This window comes from Meleagris gallopavo, chromosome Z (genome assembly GCF_905368555.1).
Source record: "Meleagris gallopavo chromosome Z, MGAL_WU_HG_1.1, whole genome shotgun sequence".
NCBI lineage: Eukaryota > Metazoa > Chordata > Aves > Galliformes > Phasianidae > Meleagris > Meleagris gallopavo.
The window spans coordinates 61,728,540-61,746,295 of record NC_139435.1 but is presented as its reverse complement, the minus strand read 5'-3'; the positions used below and the strand labels follow the sequence as shown (position 1 = coordinate 61,746,295).

General features: G+C 39.7%; 1 protein-coding gene across 1 annotated transcript; it reads right to left on the bottom strand.

Moving 5' to 3' along the window:
* Positions 1-282: 282 nt before the first annotated feature.
* Positions 283-13,949, bottom strand: SLC25A46 (solute carrier family 25 member 46). Its single transcript, XM_085213134.1, has 8 exons — positions 13,566-13,949; positions 11,872-11,914; positions 8,466-8,523; positions 8,024-8,101; positions 7,284-7,384; positions 5,563-5,619; positions 5,051-5,108; positions 283-1,917 (listed from the first exon to the last, which is right to left on the bottom strand). The coding sequence occupies exons 1-8, from the start codon at positions 13,816-13,818 to the stop codon at positions 1,339-1,341; spliced, it is 1,227 nt and encodes a 408-aa protein (XP_085069260.1). The 5' UTR covers positions 13,819-13,949; the 3' UTR covers positions 283-1,338.
* Positions 13,950-17,756: the final 3,807 nt, after the last annotated feature.

Sequence of the window (17,756 nt, the reverse complement as noted above, 5' to 3'; positions counted from 1 at the left end):
AAATTTCCTTTCACAATAATGTAGACTTGCAACTGATTTCAAGTCAGAGCATATGAATAGCAACACTTCCTTATTTAGCCATGACTACTTTCCATAACAATAAATGCTATACAATGCTTAAAGGTTAAATGAACATCAATTTACAGCATTCAAAGACTTGCCACAAGAAAGTCTGAAGAAGATAAATAACTTTTCACGTAATTTAGAAGTCTCTCCACATGCTTGCTGTATTTGCTAAAACCATCCCACTGTTACCCCGCCCTCCCAAAAAACTTCATCATATTTATTGATGAAACAAAGGAGTTATTTATTTTGGATGATAAAAACTGATTTCCAGACTAACAGCCTTGATTTACTGGAGGAAGAGGGTAAAATGTTACATTTCAGTAGTTACTTGCACATGAACAGACTTTGTTCTGCTTCACAAAAATATCTAATCCAGCAGAGATCTTAAGCAAATGACATCAGTGCTAAACTTTAAGTAGGCAATTTTGTATATACTCCAATCTAACAAAAGAAACTCCAAAAATAGTCAGTTAACCTCTTATGCTTTCAGCGTATTTTGAACATTGACACAATACATTTGCAAGCTTATTCTACTGTTAGATGAAGTAGCAGAATGAAACTTAACTGAAGTTACGAGTGGAAAGTTGACTAAGAATGGCTCTTACACATGCACATTCTGGTTTCTAATTTGCTTTATTCACACGCTTTAGTTACTGTAAGCTTTGTGAACAAACTATAAGACAACTACATATTACATTCTGTGAAATTTTATCCCCAAGAAGTTTTTGTTGTTTTTGTATGAAGCAAAAGATTCATCTTCTGCTACACTGCAGCAAAAAAAAATGTCTATATACCTGTAATTTCAGTGATTTGTGTCTATTTAAGTTCCTATTTTATTCACAGGTCCATTAAAAGTGAAGCTGAAAACACTTTAAAAAGACCAGTAAAGTCATCTGTCACTTCAAAGTTCTTACAACTTACGAAAAATATTCTTTAAACTGCCTAGCAGTCCAAATTATCAGGTATGATGTTTCTATAGCAGAGATTATAAACTCGTATCTGTTCCTTAGTTCAGCTAACTGGTAAGTAAATCATTCCAGCCATATCTGAAATCTGATCCCCTTGTGCATGACGGTATATTATATTTAATTCATCATTTTCAATTTAAATTGTACTTTTGAATTACATTTAGAAGTTTTTATTTTTAAAACAAGCTTTACTATGTAGGGAGAATCCACAGAGTAGATTCTTTCAAATTCATTTTTGACTTAATTTTTAACAATACGGTACAACTGTATCATGTCCACAGTACTAAATCCACACATGAACAGTTTAAGAAACGTTTTGAAGCAGTGTTGAGTAAATGATTTTGGTGAGCTGCAAAACAGCCACATGCAAGGTATACTGTACTATAACAGCTCCAAATCCCTTGTAAAAACCTAGCATTCCTTCTTCACGTTTTATAGTATTAATGCAGTCTCTCACTCCCTCATATTGAGTATTGATCGGAAGCACTTCATAGCCAAGGTCTGTATTGTCAATTATTGTGCGCGTCCCTTGAATATGAAGGCGGTGTAAAACTGTTTCCAGTGGGTAAAGCATGACATCAGCACAAAGGCTAGCGGCAAAGCTAGCGATAAGTTCTGGAAAATACGCATCCAGCATGCTCTGCACAGAAGTGGAGCTCTCTGTTGAAAGGCTGTGGGAATTCTCTCTTTTCAGAAAAAGCAAAACAAGCTTCTGGACGATGGAACTGATGACGTAGTGAAGAACTCCATGTAGAGCAGTTGGAAAAATCAAGACCATTAGAGGGAGGAGGCGCTTGCTGTGGGGTACTCCCATGCCTACAACTCTGCCGATTCCTTCTTTCACACAGTCCAGAATGCCAGGATTATCTCGAATGATTTCACTCTACAAGCACAATGGATTAGTTAAGACTTGTGCCATTTCAGTATCACTCTGACACCTACCTCTGCTGAATTTTACCTTAAGATAAATACATATTCACACGTCATTATGTCTATACTGATATTCAAGTTCTTCATTCATACTTAATAGATTCAAGTAAATTTGCTTTTTTTTTAAAAAAAAAAGTTATTTGATCTACATTACAGTTACGTGTGTCATTAGCAAAGAAATACAACTTTCAGCCTATCACAGGAAATATTAGTTTGGGTCTACCATAATTTGAATACTTCAAAATATTTTTTTGATCCAGTCTTTAAGAATAAGTAATATGTTATAAACTTTGAAGATCTCTTCTCCTTCATATTGCTATTACCACTTCAAACTGTGCTTAAATTTGTCAAAACCTGCCACCTACTGGCTTGAAACGTAAGAGACAAAAACTCTAGCAACTACAGCCTAACTCTTAAAGCTATTTCAATGAAACATTTCTAACCGTTAATGGTATGGTTTATCAAAGTTAACATAAAACTTTTGGTAAAAGAAATCCAACAGTCTTTAATCTTCATATCTTGTAATTTGTAATTGTCTTCTTTCAGCACATGAATAATGTAAAATTCCTACAAGTTGTCCCCTGTAGTTATGGATACTGCATAAATAAGTGACAAATGCTAACACTAACTCTTTTCCATTTCTAGTTAGGAAGTCAATTATTATGTTTCCAAGAACTGGATAATACATTTAATACAGATACATCTATTCAGGAAAATACTTAAACACAGTTGAACTGAGCCTAAAATTCTGTCAGATCTCAGTAGGATTACTTTCACATACAATATTTTACATAGATTATAACTTGTTAAAAAGATTGTAGGAAATACTGTTTTGGCCTTTTGCTTGTTTTTGCCCGCTTAATAAGCATAGAATCATCACAGAACGGCTTGGTCTGGAAGGAACCTTAAAGAGCACTGAGTCCCAACATCATGATCATGAGCAGGGCTGCCACCTGCTAGATCAGGCCACTAAGTGCTGCAACCAACCTGGCTTTGAACATCTCTGAGGATAGGGAACCCTCAGGTTCTCCGGGCAACCTGTTTCAGAGCTTCACCACTGCCCAAGAAAAGAATTCCCCCCTACCAAATAATCTAAACCTCCCTTTTCTGTTTAAAACCAACGTCCCTTTTCCAATACCTGTCAAACCATGCAGTTCTTCTATCCAGAGCCATGCTGGCTATCTCAGATCACCTCCTTGTCTCACATGTCTTAACACAGCTTCCAGGAGGAGCTGTTCTATGATCCTTCCAGCCACAGATGCAAGGCTACTCATCCTGGAGCTTCCTGAGACTTCCTTTCTCCCTTTCTTATAAATGGAAGTGAGTTTCCTTTTTTCCAGATACTGGGGAATTCATCTGACAGCCATGATTCTTCAGATAGGATGGAGAGTGGCTCAGCAACTACACCAGACAGATCCTTCAGAACCCTGTGATGCATGTTATTGGGCCCCATAGATTTCTACTTATTCAGTCTCATCAGGTCATCTTTTGCTTTCTCTTCTTCCCAAGAAGGTGGTTGAGTGTCACCATCCCTGAATGTGTTTAAAAACCATTTGGATGTATTGTTCAGTGACATGATTTAGCAAAGGGTTGTTAAGAGTTAGGGTAGTATGGTTAAGTTGTGATTGGACTTGATGATCTTGAAGGTCTTTTCCAACCTGAGCAATTCTATGATTCTATGATTCTCTTAAAGTGAGAGGAATTTTGCTCTCCCTGCCTACACATTCAAGGATGTGAGAGGCATGGGAAGCCTGTCTGTGGAGACTGATGCAAAGAATTGTGGAGTACCTCTGCCTTCTCCACATCAATTGTTGCTAGTGCTCCTTTTCCATTTATCAGAGAAGGTACTATGTCTTCTATTTCTTCTGACTCATAGAACCCCTTTCCTGTTTTTCACATCCTTTGCCAAATTCAGTTCTGCCTGTGCCTTGGCTTTTCTTATCCCATCTCCACAAGCTCAGAGCAATGCTTCCTAGTAACAAAATCTCTGTATCTATCAAGTGCCTGGATAACACTGTTACTCACATTTTGTCTACCAAGTGCAAGATCTTGTTCCTGGTTCACAACAATCCTCACTGAAAGGAGTGAGCACAGCCCTGCAAAAAAGACTTTGGGGGACTTCTTTGTGGCAAGCTGAACATGAGCTAGCAAAGTGCCTTCACAACCCAGAAAGCCAATCGTATCCTGGGCTGCAAGGAAAGAAAGTGTGGCCAGGAGGTCAAGGGACACGAATCCTTTCACTTTAGTTTGCACTGGTGAGACCTCACCTGGAGTACTGCACCCAAATGTGCAGCCCTCAGTACAGGAGAGATGTGGACCAGTTAAAGTGTGTCCAGAGAAGGGCTACAAAAACGATCTAAGGGGTGGAACACCTCACTACAGGGACAAGGTGAGAGAACTGGAGCTGTTCAGCCTGGAGAAGGCTCCAGGGAAACCCAAGAATGGCCTTTCAGTAGGTAAATACATTCTCAAACTAAGAAGATAGAATAACCAACCTTTTTTTGCCTCTTTTCCACAGAAAACATCCTATTTCATTGACACCTAGCAACAGCTGAACTATAGGTTTAAAAAGTATCTTAATAGTATTTATGAACTTGCCTGAATGACAGTGTTTACTTTGATGATTGAAAGACATGAATGACTAACCTGCATCACCTTCACTCCTCGGTATTTTGACCAAAGAAAGTTGAATTACTAGAAAAGCTTTGTAATCATTATAGTGAGTGGGTCAGGGGTCATACCAGCAACCTGCCTAGCAGGCCTTTTAAAAACCTTTATATGGAAAAGACTTGTTTAGAATATGTCTTCTCGATTGCATAAATGTAATTTGCTCTTCCATAATACAGACTATTGGAACATTGTGTCTAAGTGTGCTTTATCATACTAGATTTCCACTTAAGACAGCACAACCAAAATAACCATCATAATAAATACTTCTTACCTGAGCTAATAAAACATACAGCCTTAAGGAAAACCAATATAACTACTGCAACAAATCTGAATGCAAATCCAAAGATTCACTTCTCTAAGTAATCTAATTTATAAAGAAAATAATGGTACCTTCCAAAATGATATATGTAAATTACCTGTACAGTTTCAATCAGGCTTGCAGAATAAAAAGGCATTGCTATCACATGTGTTAACCTGTAGAAATAAACCAAATGACAGTTATAGTCATGATAACATTACAATTTTAGTGACATATGCAAGTAAAAGCAGATGCAGTTATCTACCAAATCATGCATAAGGCAAAACAGTAACTCAAATATTGAAACACACATTAACAAGTCAAGACGTTCAGAACTTCTCTGAAATTCTACTCTCACATGATAGATCAATTCAAGTCTCAGATATTAAAATCTAATGAAAGAAGAAATCAATATTTTATATATTATTCTGTCTCCATAAAGATACGGGGATCCAGAAAGAGAAAATTTCTGAAACTGACACACACAATCAACATTTAAAAAAAAATAAATCAGAATTTGAGAATTACCATAAGCATCCTATCAAGAAACAATACTTGCAGATTATACTGCTATACATTTACTAGCTTTATTATTGATGCCTAGATAATAATAACAAATACCATATTTACCCTTTGAGTAGAAGGTGTCCACCTATCTGTTTGAGGCTCCATTTATGTGAAAGCTCTCTAAAAAGTAAAGCAGGATTTACTGTACTATGTATAAGAACAGTTACTGTAAAGCATTTATTTAATGGGTATCAACTTCCTGTTTTCATACTGGCATTCTACTGTTAGTCTAGAGATGCATCTCTCCTATAGGAAATCCCTCTGTCACATGTAGCTAATACATTGTAGTAACCTTTTAAAAGTTATTCAGGCCTAGTAGGTAGCTTAGAAAAACTTTTAATTATTAATAAGTCTCTGAAAGTCATTTTCAGAAAGTAGTGGAAATTTCAGCATATCAGCCTTTCTTTACCAAAATACATTCATTATTGTATTTTGAATTAGTTACATTTTTTCTATTTCTTGAAGTTATTTTTGTCCATCTGTTTCTTTCCTAAAAACTGACATGATATTCTAACAGAGTCAGACAAGACTGGTCTCTAACATAGCTCATTAAAATAAAACTCATGCGCTGTATATTAAGGGATTATTTTTTTTTTAAGTCACCCTTAAGTTAGAATTTTCTAATTATACGTTTCAAGATATGAATAGTAAGTTTAAGATAATAGTAAGTACAGTCCACTTTACTAAAATCTCACACTAGCTCAATATGACATTCAACAGCCATAATTTGGTAAATACCTACAATGTAGTGAAATTTCTACCTGAAATGTCAGAAATAGACAAATTTTAAAAACTAAGCTATAATGTTCAGCTTCAGTTCTCATCCAGTTGGACCTGATGACCCCAGAGGTCTTTTCCAATTTCAATGATTCTGTGAAATACAGAATGAGTTTGTCTGGTACAGAACAATATTCAATCAATTGCCACATAAATGTTAACACGCATTTCCAAGCCCCTTTCCTATAATGGAGGAATGCTGCAATACAGAATTGAAGACGTTTCACTGCACCCTTCTTTAAAAAATTATTTAACTCCACTTATGGTGGCACTGTTGCTAAAAGCACTAACCTCACATCCCTGCAATGGCTCAGTGATGCACACTACTACTGAAGTGTCCAGTAAAAAACTGCATGGGGTAATACACATATGCGACAATCATTCTTGCCAGATCTCTTCTCCAATTTAAAACGATGTCCTTTAAGTATTACGTTTCTGTGTGTACGTTAAAAATGGGAACACTCAGCTTTCTCAATGCAATGACAATTCTTAAGCCCGTTGGTCAATTCAGACTTAAACTCAAAACATGTTTCCACTTCCTTAACATATTATCCAAGAAACGTCTTTATCACTTCACCAGCTATAGCATGTGCTCTGTGACTATTACGTATCTTTTACTAACTTTTGATTATAGGATCTTAGAATCGTCAAGGTTGGGAAAGTCCTACAAGATCATCAAGTCCGACTGTCTGCCTATCACCAACAGTTCTCACTTAACAATGTCTCTCAACACAACATCTAAATGTTTTTTGAATACCTCCTGTGTTGGTGACTCCAAAGCAATTTGCTGTGGTATCTATATAGTTGACCAGTAGGCAAACATACATACATGGCTTCCAGAATGTCTCTTACTGTTTAATTACACGGTGATCTTTGCCAAGATAACCTCAGTGTGCTGAAGTCATCTACTCAATGTCTGACTGAACTCAAATTTCTCAAAAAAATTTAAATTTCTAACACTTAAAAGTCAACATTTTGTTAAGAAGAAATAAAAATCCACGCAATACCTTGGTAAAGGTGTGAATTCACTGACGATGCCTTCTGTTCCCAGGGTTATGCCCTGAACAATGAAAGTGCTGCCCATTCCTTTCCAAAGAGCTCTTGGACCCTGTGTTTTGAAATACGCAGTTATATTGAAGCAACACGAAATATTTTCACTATTTTATTCATTTGCATAAAATCTAAGCAAAGCCAAGCTGCATAGGGTCACAATTCTACCATTAAACTTGAAGATCATCAGACTAGACGATTTTTCAACTCAAAAGAACCTTGCATCATACAACCTTAGAGGCCTCTGTGTCATAAATGTAATGCCATTTTCATTGGACAAAATATACTCAGGATGTTAAGATGTACTGATTTTTACTGCTCTCTGATTTGAGTATGAGGATTTCTATACTCCTCCTTCTCCTCCCACAAGACTATGCAGAACACTGTCTTCAGATGTAGTTACTTAACACTCAATCCCATTATCCACATAAAGCTTTTTTTTTTTAACTATCCTAATTGAAAAGAAAATAGTTTTGAGGGCCTCTTACTTTCTAAAATACACAAGCCCTCCCCACTAAATAATACACATCATCAAAAAAATTAATCATTACTTTTTGAAAAATTTCTCTGACCATAAACACCCCCTAACAATGACTATATATTTTACCATCAGTTGCATAAAGAAATGAAGATGCCAGTACACAAATGTGCTGTAGTAACATTAATTCTCTGATGCAACCTGACCCCAAATACTGACCTGTGTCTTATTGATGCTGTACATAATATTGACAATAGTAAATGGAGTGAGATGATAATTCCGAGCATGATAATTAACCTGTTAAAAATATAAATGACTGCAGTTTTATAAACACATAGAAGTTACAACTCCAAAGAAAAAAGCATTTCCAAAATAGGTATAATCTCTGTAAAGGTCATCTAAAGTGACCAATATACGAATCCTGTTAGTAACCTGGGTTTGAAAGTTTCAGAGATGTTAAGGATCTCAACTGCTGTAACTTATTTTCCATTATCCAAACAAAAAAGAATGCTCAAGTTAAATTTTAGAACAGAAAAAATGCACACTACAAATAGAAATATAACAATGTAAAGTGAAGTTTCCTCATACGCTACAGAGTACGACAAGAACAATATCACAGCACAGAAAAGATCTGACTGAAGAGATAATAGAAAAGATATACCTGACACTGACGACGCAGAACAATGCAAGGATGAGCCAAGACATTTTCTGTAAATAGGCTTTAAAAAAAGAGAAATGCGTTTAAAGCATTGGAAGCAGCTGTAAATTTATGAGAAAAGGCTTGTTAACAGCATTAGATCATATTTGAAAAAAAACACGCATTATCTTGCAAATGAATAGGGCATTCTTAAAAGAGCTTCTAGCATACCAGTACTACAAATGAACAAGTATAAAACCACCCAACGTATACATTCAGAATGAAAATGTACATAGGTTACATGTACATAAGTTGCTCCAAAAGTAGCCTATTTATTTCCATGGAAACTACAGATGCATAAAGCCCAATAACATTATTTAACATAGCAAATACCCAGCTACAAAATGCTATTTTTCAGTATAGTCACCATCATTAGCAGATGAGCTAATTGACATGCTCTTCATTTCATGGTGTGAAAGCTGTGTATGGTGGTCCAGAACACGCCTTGTCTTTCACATTGTTGTTACCACTGCCAAAATATACCACTCATTGTACTCATATCTACAGTCCGGACTAAACATTCAGCAAGTGTCCATGAATGTCAATGAGTGCAATTTTTTTCCACATGGTGGAAGTCAAAACTATGAACAAAGCAAAGGTGTGTTATTATGTCAGTCGCCATTCTCCCAGACTTCTGCTACAACCTGTCACGCAGGAACAAAACATAATGGAATACTGGTAGGAAGGTTCACCTTCCACTGCAATACCTCTAACATCTGCCTCTGGTGTTCCAAGCCAAGAGCATAAAATAAGAGACATTACTTTTGGAGCAACCCTTGTATATACATATGTCTTTTTAAAGGCAAAGCAATGCCTCAAAATTCTTAAACCCCCCCTTCCTATAAGATGAGGAAACTAGTTAGAGGTATGATACTGGAGGAGTTACTTTCCAATTTTATATTTGTATGGGGCTGCTGAATCACAGCTGGAACCTGTGACTGATCACCTGAGGCGAGCAGTGAGTCAGCCACGGGAGCACAGGTGAAGGCAATTCACCTGTGCTGCAGGAAGGGGTGGAGCCTGGCTCCACCTCTCCTAGACCATTTAAGAGCTGACTGCAAGTGGGGAAGGATCTCTCTGGAGATCTGCTCCACTGGAGTTTATCATGTGAGCCCAGGATAAGGTGAGTGTCCTTTTTTTCTTACTCTAGTATAATAATTACATTAGCCAAACTCCTAGACATACTATATCATCTGTATATTTGTTGACTGTACTATTATATTATCTGTATACTCATTGACTGTACAATATTCCTTCTGCTTACCTCAGGATTAATCATGACCTTATTTGGAAAGGGTAGAGGACTGTCATCAACAGCTACTTTTGAATTTCAGACACAATTTTTTTCATCAGAAAAACTACTCCCCCAAAACAGCATTCCCCTTCCTTGCCTGAGAAACAGTACTGAAATCAAACTATGATAGGAAAAATCTCTCAATTCTAACATAAATTTTCTGGCCACAGTCACATAGAAAACTTGTTACCTGAAAGTATCCAAGTGGTAAGAATACTTGTCTGCACGTAGTTCAAATCTGGTATAAGGATAAGAAAATCAAGACTTCCAGACTCTGCCTAAGCATTTTAGGTACTATCTGTGACCACCAACTTACCTGACCATTTGGAACTGATTTTTTAACAGGAGGGATATTACTCTGGATAAGCAAGTATTAATTGGCAAAACAATAACAACAAAAAAAAAAAACCACCAAAAAACTAGCTTATGAAACTTCAGGCTTATTGAGCTAATTCATATTTTGCTTCTACCAGTAAGGCAAAGCTTTCCTCACACTCCAGTTGCAGCCTTTCTCATAACCAACTCAGCTAACTTGACAGAAAGTAACCTTTTTTTTGTGGGTGTTTTTTACAGGATTTCTGATATGAATAACATCACAGGGTGTCTGACAAGCACTTGATGTAGTGCAAATGCAGAAACTGGAAGAACTGGTCTCAGTAATGGTACAACATTCATCGGCTCTTCCTCAAAACCACAAGCCCACCTTAAAGTCCTAGAAGCCCTGGTACTCAAGATGTAAAAAACTTCATCATGCTCGATCAACTTGAAATACATGGTTCCAAAGGACTACTGAGACATGCTAACACCTCTATGAACACCATCCTGCCGTATGGTCCCATGCTTTGCTGCTCTCACCTGAGTTCATTAGCTTCATCAGGTTGAAAAGAAATTAAACAACTCTTAACATGTTTGGCAGCTTCCTCCCACTTCAACAAGGTTGAGCAATGAGCAAGCTGAATCATTGCAAGGGAAGCAATGGAAGAAGGGAGACAGGTAATTTAATGAGACAAGATGACCTAATCTAAGCAACTCGTTACTTGCCAGAAACGGTCACTCCTATTTCCTCTTCTTTATCCCTTCCCTCTCCGGTCCACTGCTGGCACTACTTCTAGGTGACTAACTAGCTCCTGCAGAGTCAGCTCCAAGGTAAATCAACCTGCCTCACCAAAACAGCAAAAAGTCATCCAACTCTTTTCCCTGATTTGTTTTCACTTTAACTGCCTCAAATCAGTTAAAAGAAGTTCTGATAGGCATCAAGGGTGACAATAGAAGGGGAAGAAACAGATCAAGTTGGAAGTGTTTGGTTCACTTTTAGCAGAAGCCAAAAGAACCTCAGCTGCCCAAAAAACTTAAGATGCTGTTTCCTATGCTGAGCTAACTGGGCAACTAACATATGTACTCCAATTTTCTGAAGAGAGAAGCACTTTTAGAAGTTTCACATGCAGATAAAGCAAATCTCACATTCCACAAGGAATACGACTTTTTTTTATTCATTACTTTTTTTGAGACAAGAAAGCTACCTCCCACCTTTTCACAAGATCCATCAGTACAGTGACCAAGAAAAATCTCATCAGCTGAGTGTGACTGAGCAGGAATTCTAAAAAAATATCCAGTTTATCACAATACCTAGGCTAGACAATCTTGGGTTCTGAAAACAGTATTAAACACTTTAAATCCACTACTTTCACAAATATTATCAGTAGTTAGTATTACCAAAATCATAAAATTAGACCAACTAGTCAGGTTAACATTACTGATTCAAATACACTGATATGAATATGTTTGCATATTCTTAGGAAACACATTAATTAAATACGTTAATAGAAGGAAGAAAATAAACTTCTGTGCTACTTTCAGATTGCTATGAAGAAGTTTCAAATTCATTGCTCCTGGAGTAATTCTAAGAAAAACTAAATGTCAGAAACCTAAACGGACTTTAAATAGCAGGTTTGTACAAGCACTTCAACTGTATAAGTTTATAGGCATAAAAATAGCACAGGTAATGTACGTGAGGATCATAAAACAAATATAGCTTTACTATATCACAACTGCTTGAAAGCAATACAGAATTCTTACCTTGCAAGGCCAATACCAAAGCCAGCAAACCTGTTCAACTGCTCTGAAAGAAATAAAAATAAATTATATAGCACAGAGGGGAGAAATGCCAAGCAGACCATTTGAAAAAAACAAAAAAAAACACAACCAAAAAAGCAACAAACAGCTCCAAATTATTTTATGCTGTACTTGATTCAGAAAGATGCAGCTATGAAACCACAATATTTTTGGCAATTCAGCAAGGGAAGACATAAAATATGATTCACCCAAGAATATATGTACTTTGGACTGCATTTGAATTTGTGCACACTTTCAGAAACAAGATTTAAAACAACTACAGGAGATAAAGTGAACAAGAAGTTCTTAAAATTGAACCTTTTAATGTATAAAAAGGCTAACTTCAGACTTCATTCATGATAAGTTTACAACAATTCTGAAGTATAAAATTAGCTATTTAGGGCAGAATTAACTTGAAAACCAAGAACAGTAAAAAGAGAAACTTTGGAAAAGGTAACAAAACAACATCAAGGGTTTTCAAGTCAGTTTGCTAACTCCACTCCTTTGCTAAAAAAGTAGTTACTAAAGAACACCAAAGCTGCAAATAGAATACTAGGTTCAATTACCTGTTGTTTGTTACCACACTTTTACACATTGGAACTACTAGATTTAAGAAGAGCTTTAAGAAGAACTACAAACGCAACTGAAAATTAATGTTCAAACTACTGGGTGAACACACGGACTACAACAACAGATAGTCCCCGTGGAGCTTCACAGAGACACAGCAGCTCTACTCCGAGGAACAATAAGCCAATAGGCCTCCACTTGCAGAGGCTGGACTCAATGATACAGCAACTCCTTATCTGTTCTTTGACATGTAGAATCAATGTAGTGACCAGGAGTAGACAGGACAGGAAAAAGTATGTTCAGAATATCTATGAAGAAGCAGTGCGGTACACTGCACTTTCATCAGTAGGGTTGTACACAGACAACCCTAAAAATCCAGAGTACTACAGGTTGAAAAAAAGATTCCCCCATTAACAAACCAAACTTTAACTAAACCAGCTGTTCACAGAACTTTGATGCTTAAGTGCATATAAACTGCTACTGATCATCTTTTAATTAAAGCAGCCTATGCTCAGTAGCCTAGATTTAGAAAGTGTCTCTCAGTTCACCTCAACTTGGCATAAAACGAGACTGTGCGTATAAAGGTCTCTACTCCCGCATACCAGTAAATGGAAAAGGCTCGAACCAGCCGTCATTTCTCCCGCTCCTTCACCACCTGCATGACAGCTGTTATCCCTCCCAAAGTCGGTGCAACCACCCTCGTGCATTTCAGCAGAACAACAAAGCGACCGGAAGACAGTCCGCAACGCTGACACCAAGCAACAAAACACTCCATCCGACCCGCAGCCACCTCCTACCCTTACAGGAGGCGGAGCACGTCTGCAAGGTATCATTTACACGGGCAGACGGGAGCCGACCACGCGCCGCTTAGCCAGGACTCGCAGATAGCGCTCGGGCACTCTCGGTTCCACACGCGCGGAGCCGCGGCTGTGAGCTCGGCAGCCCCGGGCCCGTGGCGGGCAGCCGGAGGTCAGCGCAGCGCACCTGCGCGGCGCGCGCCCAAGCCCAGGCCCGCCGCCTGCCCGCCCTCGCCCGCCAACGAGACGCGGCCAGGGGAGCGGGCCGCGCCGCCGAGCCGGGCCCTTCCTTACCGGCGCCGGGCCCGCCCGCCCCGAGGCCGGGCTCCTCGTTGAGACCGGCGGCCCCGAGCGGCGTCCCGGCCCCGTACGGCGGAGTATTCTCCCCCCAGTGCAGGTTGCGGCTGCCGGGGATGTCGGGCGGGGTGGTCACCCAGTGACCCGTCTCCGCGGCGCCGCCGAAGGGCCTGACAGCCGGGCCCGGATCCTCCCGGCCGCCCCCGCGGTAGCCCAGGCCGTCGAAGCCCTCGGGGCGCCGCGGGTGCATGGCGGGCCGTCACGGGCAGCGGCTCGACAGCCGCCACTTCCGACAGCTAACAGCCAGCCCCACCCCACCGAAGCCGAGCAGGTCCGTGCGATCGGGGAAGAGGCGGGACCGGCAGCAGGCTGTCCCGATGGCACCCCTCTTCCTGCGGGGCTGGCGTTGGCGCCCCCTGTTGCACTGGAGGAGCAACGTTGAGGACGGCGAGGTCGTAAGGCGGCGTGAAGGCGGCGCGGGTGAGGGCGTCGGGTCTCGTCCGATGTTGTGCGATCCGCGTATTACGCGGCCGCCGCCCTTGCTGACTGAAAGCCGCGGGGCTGGAGCTGAGAGACCTGGCACCGTTCAGCCAGGTGAAGACTGAGAAGGGATTTCACTGGTGTTTACAAATATCTAAAGAACAGGAGTCAAGTGGATGGGACCGGGCGCCTTTTGGCAGTGCCCAGTGACTGAACTAGGCACAGTGTGAACAGACTGGAATGTAGGTAGTTCCATCTGAGCAGGAGGGAAACCTTCTTTCCTTTGAGAGTGGAACAGGTTGTCTAGAGAGGCAGTGGAGTCTCCTTCTCTGGAGATACTGAAAACCTGTATGGACGCTTTCCTGTGTGTAGGGAATATGCGGTAGCAGGGGTTTGGAATTACATGATCTCCAGAAGTCCCTTTCAACCTCTACTATTTGTAATTCTCTGAGAGCAGCAACAGCTGGGTCTTGGGCTGACCTGCCCTGTTTGTTCTTTGTACACCAGATTAAGCTGCACTAATCCTTTCATATCTAAGTACAGGACTTGCAGCAGGAATGCTCACTGTGTTTTACTGTCATGTGGTGCTAAATCTTCTCAGCTTTACCTGGTTTCTTCTCTCCTGCCATTAAATATTAACTCTGCTTTACCAGGAAGCCTCAGGTGTTCCCCATGACTGGGTGAAGGGTCAGTGTCCTTGTTTGGGTAGGGAGAAACGGCCTGGGGAGCTACAGGATTTTTGTGTGGATTTTTTTGTGTATAAGACAGGCCCAGCCTAAATCTGGTCAGTACATATTGGGATGAGCAGGTCTTTAAGGGTAAGAGATGATCTGGTAGGAGGTGGCTCTGGGAATTACAGGAATAGTGAACATCCAAGAAAATGCGGCTCTCTGCACAACAAGGTAATATCTTACCGGTCTACTTTCCAGTAGGAAAGTTGTAGCATGAACAATGAAGGTATCTTCCATTTGGAAATAAAGACCTAAAATGGCTTTACAGATTTTTGTTTGTTACATGCTTTTAGTTTCCTGCAAATTGCGGGAGTGGGGATGCAGGAGTAGAATCTGTGTCTTCTGCACAAGTCCAGCCTCTGGTGTTTCTCTGATCATAATTGCACAGCATAGGGCTGGTTTTCAAATGATTGGGCTGATCTCTTTTGTTTGAAAGAAAACACAGACAGTACAATTTTAAGATTAGGTTTTGCAATTATAACAAATTAGAATCAAGCAAGTTAAGTTCTTCAAGCATTACAGTAAGACATAGAGCTCCTGTATACTAATGATCCCTTGAAATAAATTCCCATGTGATCTACTACAGGGCCAGCTGTGCCATCTCTGGACTTCGTTGCTGCTCTCTCTTGTAAGCAGTGACCAACCTACAGGAAAGAAGTGCAGGAAAAATGTTGTTGAGTAGGACATGCAGCAAAACATATTCACTTGGAGAATATGGAAGAAAAAGTCTTATGCCAAAGAAAAATGCAGTATTTTGTATCCTTTTAAACACTGAAAATGTAGCAAATTGCATATATGAAGTCAGACTTGTTTTTTTGTAAGGCAAGATTAATTGAGTCTGTATGTGTGTGAGGGAATGAAAATGTCATGGGTAAACACCATCCTTTAAAATAGATTTTCATGTGCACCTGTCAGCTACTGTATCTTTCCTTCCTCATAAAAACAGTTTTCTGGAACAGTGATTTTTCTTTTTCAGATTCTACAAGAATATTTGAGGAAACTTCCAAGGCATTGCCTCACTTTCCTTTTGCAAGTATTTCTATCTGTAATGTCATAAAGGTTGAAAGAAAACAGCATTCTGTGACTAGACCTTTGTGGGAAATATGACCCCCATACTTCAACTTAAGCCTCCTTCAGGTTTTGCTTCAAGGAGGGAGAATCTGTGTCACTCAGAATCTCGTATGCTAAATAAACAGATGCATCCTACGCAGGGGCTTTTCATCAACTCTGTGTACGCTTAAGTAGCTTATTATCAGCCAATGCATTCACAGGCCATGCATACAGGGCATCCATACTTTCAGAGGCTACATGCTGGGTAATTACTCAGTGAGAATCCACTGCTGTTCCACATGCAAGCCTCTGTGTATGTCTTGTTCAATATGCATAAGAAAACATAAATTAACTTTTCTGCCTACACATATCTAAAACCCAGTTTCTGCTGCTTATTTGTTCCACAGTAAATGTATTCTTTTTTTGTGGTATTCAAGCCTTTTTGCCTTCATTCTTCCCTGCCTTCCTTCACAAAAGTTCATTGAACCAACAAATCATAGAATGTTTTGGGATGGTAGAAACCTTAAAGATTTTCTAGTCCCAACCCCTTTGCTACGGGCACAGACACCTTTGATTAGATCAGATTGTTCAGAACTCCAACATGGCCTTTTTCATATCCTACCTATCAAGGGAGAGAGAGGTGACCAGATTTGCAAATCTCCTTGGTTAAATTAAGGTGAAACAACACTCAAGGTCCAAACAAATTGTCAATTTTAATGAGAATCTCTGTACTAAAATTATCTTAAAAATATTGGCGCTATTAAATTATACCTGTGTAAGCCTTATGGCTAAACTATGTGACTTTGAAAGAAATCAAAATGAGTCTTACATTACTTAACAACTTTAAGTCAGAAAAGGAAGAAAAACAGGGAAGAGGGTGGAAGGAGAGAGAGAGAGAGAGGGAGAGAGAGAGAGAAGGGAATGGGGGAGAGAGAGAGACAGAAATTATGGCAGAAATTATCTGGTTCCAGTGTTGTTCCAGCCAAAGTGTGTGTGGGGTTCTTGGTCTGTCAGAATGCTGGTTCAGAAATTCCGAAGTTTCAAAGTCTTGAAGTCTTCCCCCGAACTTTCCTCAGACATCCTTTTTGCCTCCTAGATTTGTGATGTTCATCATTGGCAAGTTCGATGTCAATAAGTTCACTGATAACAAGTGTGCTGTCAACAACTCTGCTGGAGCAGTGGAATTTTGGACAGAGCATATCTCCATTGGGATCCCTTCTCTGATCGTATCTTCAGCCATTAACCTGTTGTCATGGTGATGGTCTCATCTTGCAGGTGTTTGAGACAATTACAGACATACCACAGATAGTGTTTTTCTTTGGTCTGTTACAGCCTTGGGTCATTTCCAGGGATGGGGCATCTCCAGCTTCTCTGGGCATTTACACCAGTGTTTCACCACCATCTGAGTAAATACTTTCCTCCTTATATCTAATCTTAATCTTCCCTCTTTTTGTTTAAAAGCATTACCTGCCACCGCATGCCTTGATAAAAGGTTTCTCCCCATCTTTCCTCCAGGCCCTCTTTAAATACTGAAAGACCACTGTAATTACCTCCCTCAACCTGCTAGTCACGCTTCTTTTGATGCAGCCTACGATGCAGTTGACTTTCTGGCCTGAAAGCACACCTCAACATTGAACTATTGACCGCATCTCAGAATGTGACCATCCAGCCAATTGCTTATAAATGATGCTTCTGTCAAATTCATGTCTCTTCAATTTAGAGACAAATACGCAGCCCAGCCATGCAGGGATAGAATCTGAGAAGCAAGGTGCAGATGGAGCTGAACTTGACGAGCAAAGTGAAAAATAACAAGAAGGGGTTCTGTAGGTACATTGGTCAGAAGAGACAGGCAAAGGAGATTGTGCCTCTTCCAATAAATGAGAAGGGACAATTGGCATTAACAGGTACGAATAAAGCTGAGTGGTTT

What these genes read in the sequence shown, in the direction of transcription:
- SLC25A46 (XM_085213134.1), bottom strand. Translation starts at nt 13,818, where the DNA reads ATGCACCCGCGGCGCCCCGAGGGCTTCGACGGCCTGGGCTACCGCGGG. An exon ending in GGCGGGCGGGCCCGGCGCCG is followed by an intron (nt 11,915 to 13,565) that starts GTAAGGAAGGGC and finishes TATTTCTTTCAG; the next exon opens with AGCAGTTGAACAGGTTTGCT. An exon ending in ACAGCATCAATAAGACACAG is followed by an intron (nt 7,385 to 8,023) that starts GTCAGTATTTGG and finishes TTCAAAACACAG; the next exon opens with GGTCCAAGAGCTCTTTGGAA.